Raw genomic sequence first — 4968 nt, 5'->3', positions numbered from 1 at the left:
GAGAGGCCCGGCCCGCAGCTGTCATTGGCAAAGCGCCTGGAGCAGTAAGGGGGGGCTCAGCGGTGCAGCATCACCCCTAGCGCAGCTCGAGGCCTCCCGGGGCTCCATCACCGCCCCCTCACTGCCTGGCACCGCATGGGAGCATCTCTCCCAGGAGCTGCGGCTGCTGCTGCATGCAGGCAGCGATGGCTCCGTTGGCATCAGAGCAGCGTGAGCCCCTCCATCGGCTGTGCCTATTTATAGCTTGCAGCAGGGAGGTTGCATAAAGCTCTGCCGGGGATCTGGGCCATGTTGTTCCACTGGGTCCGCTGGAGCTCAACCCTATGAGACACCTCCCAGCTCCTGCCAGCCCCCAGCACCCTGAACGTGGGTGGGCATGGGGCAACAGGAGGGGGCAGTGGGGTCACGCTGCACCTCAAGGAGTTGCTCCACAGGTATGAGGCCGGTATCGCCAGGGTGCCCAGTATGTGATGGCTCCCAGCACGGCAGCAGGATGAACAGAGATGTGTGAATTCTGGGAGGCTCTCCAGGTCTGTATTCAGGACACAGCTGCTGGGTCAGGCCAGGCACAGTCACAAGGAGCTTGGCTATCTGCCAGCCATCTCAGATGCTAGGAGAGCTGCTGCACTCGGTGCAGAGCTGCAGTTGTCTCCTCAGTCAATAGATGACACTGCAGGTTTTGGAGGAGCAGAAGGAATGCTATCACCGAGCTGGTTGGCCTCAGGCAGGAGCAGAGCCACACTTGAGGTTCTTACAGTTCCCTGGAGCAGGCTGTGTGCCAGAAGCAGGGTGTCCCCGCTTCCTCCTGCTCCGCTGCCTGCAGCAGCGACCCTTAAAGCACACTGCTGGGCAGACAGGGATAGAAATAGATAAACCACTGCTGGCAATCCTGGGTAGTCCGGTGCAGAGGCAAAGGGGAGTGGAGCCCAAGCCCAGACAGCAAAGGGCAGACAGAGGTGATGCTCTGTGCCCCAGCACACCATGCCAGCCCAGCCAGAGCCCTGGGGCAGAGGGGCTGGCAGCGTCCTGCTGTCTAGCTCAGGACTTCTGGAGCTGTGACACCTCTGTGCAATCCCACAGATGCTGCCAGTCCCTGGGCCTGGCTTTGGGGGCAAAGACAAGACTTCCCAAGGGCAGGCAGCTCCAACCTCACCCCAAGAGGACTGTAGCAAGGTCCAGCTCTGTGGTATGAAGGCAGAGAGCTTTTGCAGCACAGAGAAGCTTAATTTCCATGTTCCTGCAGCCATCTCCCCCTCGGGCTACAGTGTGCCCAAGAGGAGGCAGTGGAGGAGAGCCCTGCAGTCCCCAGCTCTCCTCACAGAGAAGCAGAGGCTGACATGCAGACTTTGAGGCTTGCACGACCTCAGGAGAAAGCTCCAGGCAGTTGAGCCCAGCACCTTTTCTGAGTTCATCAGCTCTGGTGCCGTGAGGCAAGCAGCATTACCCAGAACTGTAGGTTTGGAGGTCTGTCTCAGCCACTTGATGAAGACTGTATGGAATCCAGGCACTCTCAGTGGTCACACTGCTGTTCAGACGTAAAGATAAGGAGACACCACGGGCTGAGCTCTTCAGTAATGCTAGGCTGGACAGACGGGATTTCCTCCTGTCTGCCAGCAGCTCAGGCTGTCATTCATGTGGCTGGCAGTACCCAGTTCTCACCCCAGCTGCCAGGGGTGCACATCCACCCACAGCTCCAGTTACAGCTACATCCCCCACCAGCAGTCGGGGTAACCACAGTTGCTACTGAGCTGCTCAGCCCCAGGCCTGCTATGCAGCACTCAGCGAGCCCAACACATCCCTGTGCCCTGCCCCGCACAGCACTCACCTGGGCAGCACTTTTAGGCACAAGAAAGGACAGCTATTTCTTTGCTGGAGTTCAGCAGCTCCAGTCCTGACCCACACCTTGGATAGCACAGCTCAGACCCAGCCAAACCCTGGCCCTGACTGTGGGTAAGCCTCCCACAGCACTTCTCCCCCAGCCAAGCATGAGGGTATGCAGCAGCTCTGGCTTGCTGGGCCATCACAGCAGTAACCCAGGAACGCTCAACAAAGGAAGAGGGTGTCAGAGTAAACATCCCCAGTTACCTACAGGCGTCCATCCACTCCCATCTGTGTCGCTGTTCCGATCAGACCTCCAGAAGCTCATTCAGTGCCTTGAGGATCTCCAGCAGGGACTGGGGGAAGGCTCCAGGTGCAGCCTCATTCTGCTCTGCTGCTCCCAGCCCAGGGACCCCACATACTTCCAGGCACCTCTGACAGGGTGAGCAAACAGCATGGCAGCCCCACAGCAGAGAGAAGAGCTGAGGAAGGGTTTTACCTGCCCCCAGGGTGAGTGGAAAATGGTATATGGGAGATGAGTGCATGCACAGGTGCTAGGCCAGATCTGGTCCTTTCTGCTCAGGGAAAAGCAAGCCCAGACAGCCAGCTGCCTCACAGCCTGCTCCTGCAGCCCACTACCAGCTAGAGCAGATTTGGTGTGGTGACAAGACAGCACTTCAACAGCATTCAACAGGGAACCAGTTTAATCAAATATTGGATTTGCACCATTCTTTTCAGTATGACAAGTTCTGCATTTTCTAATACAAAGCACTCGGTTGTACAGAACGCTGGTCCTGAAGGAAAGGAGGGAGAGAACAAGACTTTTTGACACATTACCCATCCCCCATGGCAGCACACGTGGGGAGAAAGCCCACTGTCCCCTTACAGAAGGGAGCCGTGCTGCAGCAGGGGCACACAGCCAGCTGCCCCCACCCCATCTCCCCCCATCCCAAGATCAAGGTAGCACAGCATAACCAAGGGACATCTGCACCACATGAGCACACCAACAAACACGCCGCTTCCACGTCCTCCAGAGCACAAAACCCCTCCCTTGAAGCAGCAGACGCATCCAGCTTCATCTACTCTAGGTGAGAATAGTGCCAGCGCCAGGCTGAGGGACTTCATCCACTAGATTAACAGCAGAGGCAATAGGCTGAACACATGCTACTTACAGCACATAAATAGAAGCTGCTCATTTTACTTAGGAAAACAAGAGAAAAAGAAGAGGTCATGAAGGTCTGCAGTCCAATTGCCCACACAGCACCACATGCACGTGACGATGGGCCTCCATGGCAGCGGGCTGCACTGGGCAGCGAGGAACACTGTCAGCACATCAGCCATTCCCGGTGTCACGGGACAGCCCTGTGAGCCCACATTATCCACGGCCATTCAATACATACAGCTCGAGCTAGGAACGGCCTTCAGCACAAACCGTACCATTGTTGTTGTTGTTTTATAAAGAAACATTAATCCACAGAAAGTTACACATAACAGACAGCATCATCACTTTATTTCTCAGAACCAGAAACGGTGCTGAACAAACAGAAAGACACAGCATGTCATTTTTGGAAGTGCCATCGGGGTGTGATGGAGCCGAGGGACACGGGGGGCTCCCACAGACAGGGCTGCTCTGCCAGCAGCATGGAGCTGCAGCAGAACATGGCAGCTCCCGGCACCTGACCTTGCAATGCTCTGCAGGGATTTGACACCAGAGTGCCCCAAAGCCCCCCGAGCTGGGAGCTGCCTTTGTGGGGGAAGGGACTACCCAAAATAAAATACCTCCAAATAAATAGGACCAGAGCTTCTTAACAGTAGGAACGCACGAGCTTTAACCACAGACAGAACTAAAACTAACAGTCGCTCCTTGCTGACGGAGAAACTTCTGCTTTTCGCATTTGCCAGCCCCCCCTGCCGCAGTGCAGCGGGGATGGCACCGCTCAGGGTGTGCAGCAGCAGCAAGACTCAGCCCCACACCAGGGCAGCAAGGACAGCCGCGGGGGGGCCTGCAGGGCCGGTGGAGGCAGCCGGAGGTGCCCCGTGTCCATCCCCACGCAGCCACAACAGTCCTCAGCAGCTCCACGCGGCGACCCAACCGCACCGCCCCGGGCCCCGCCACCCGCACCCCCACCATCTCCTGCAAAAACACTTCTTCCAGAGAGACGAGGCGGGGTGGGGACACAAGAGGGGCCCGGCCTCGCCCGCGCTCCCCCAGCACCCCACTACAGCCCAAGCCGGGGGCCGATGGAGAGCTGGAGGGGCACAGCCGGGGCTCACCCCTCAACCCGGGTGCAGGAGCAGGAGGGGAATCAGATGCGGGGGGCAGCGGCGAGGAGGGGCCGGGAGAGGAGCAGCGTTCACTTCTTGGAGCTCTGCGTCTTCTTGGGCAGCAGCACGGCCTGGATGTTGGGCAGGACGCCGCCCTGGGCGATAGTCACGCCGCCCAGCAGCTTGTTGAGCTCCTCGTCGTTACGGATGGCGAGCTGCAGGTGCCGCGGGATGATGCGCGTCTTCTTGTTGTCGCGGGCCGCGTTGCCCGCCAGCTCCAGGATCTCGGCCGTCAGGTACTCCAGCACGGCCGCCAGGTACACCGGGGCGCCGGCGCCCACCCGCTCCGCGTAGTTGCCCTTGCGCAGCAGCCGGTGCACGCGGCCCACGGGGAACTGCAGCCCGGCCCGCGACGAGCGCGACTTGGCCTTGGCGCGCGCCTTCCCGCCCTGCTTCCCGCGGCCCGACATATCTTTATAAGCAAGTCAGCCAAAAAATAATCGATAACGCAAGCAGAAGGCCAGGAGAGTCGGATGAATCCAGGAGAAGCTGAGCGCCGCCCTTTTATCCCTTCCTGCTGGGGTCGTGCGCCACTTTTGATTGGAGGAGACGGCGATTGTGGAGTTAGCCAATGGGAACATCGATAGAAAACCGACCAATTGAACACCGCAAGTGATTTTGACGTCACGGTCCAAAGATGTCCAATGGAAAGGGACAACTTCGAGTCCCTTAATTTGCATACCGCCTCTATAAGTACGGGCGACGGCGCCATTGTACCTGCGTCGATCCAGCGGTATAGGCAGCGGCGGGCGTGCGCGATGCCGGAACCAGCGAAGTCGGCTCCTGCCCCCAAGAAGGGCTCCAAAAAGGCGGTCACCAAGACCC

General features: G+C 58.6%; 1 protein-coding gene across 2 annotated transcripts in view; it reads right to left on the bottom strand.

Annotated features, from left to right (window-relative positions):
• Positions 1-2504: 2504 nt before the first annotated feature.
• LOC100542665 (histone H2A type 2-B) overlaps positions 2505-4968 on the bottom strand; it is a 2706-nt gene continuing 242 nt past the window's right edge. Inside the window, exon 2 of one of the 2 annotated variants that reach the window (XM_010718526.3) lies at positions 2505-4478. In XM_010718526.3, the coding sequence (XP_010716828.1) occupies positions 4173-4478 (306 nt within the window). In that variant the 3' untranslated portion in view covers positions 2505-4172. Of the gene's footprint in view, positions 4665-4968 lie in introns of those variants that run through there. The other variant, XM_003202204.4, reaches the window with a different exon arrangement.

The sequence above is a fragment of the Meleagris gallopavo genome, chromosome 14 (assembly GCF_000146605.3).
Source record: "Meleagris gallopavo isolate NT-WF06-2002-E0010 breed Aviagen turkey brand Nicholas breeding stock chromosome 14, Turkey_5.1, whole genome shotgun sequence".
NCBI lineage: Eukaryota > Metazoa > Chordata > Aves > Galliformes > Phasianidae > Meleagris > Meleagris gallopavo.
Note: the sequence above shows the minus strand (reverse complement) of the source record. Positions and strands in the feature narration are given on the sequence as shown.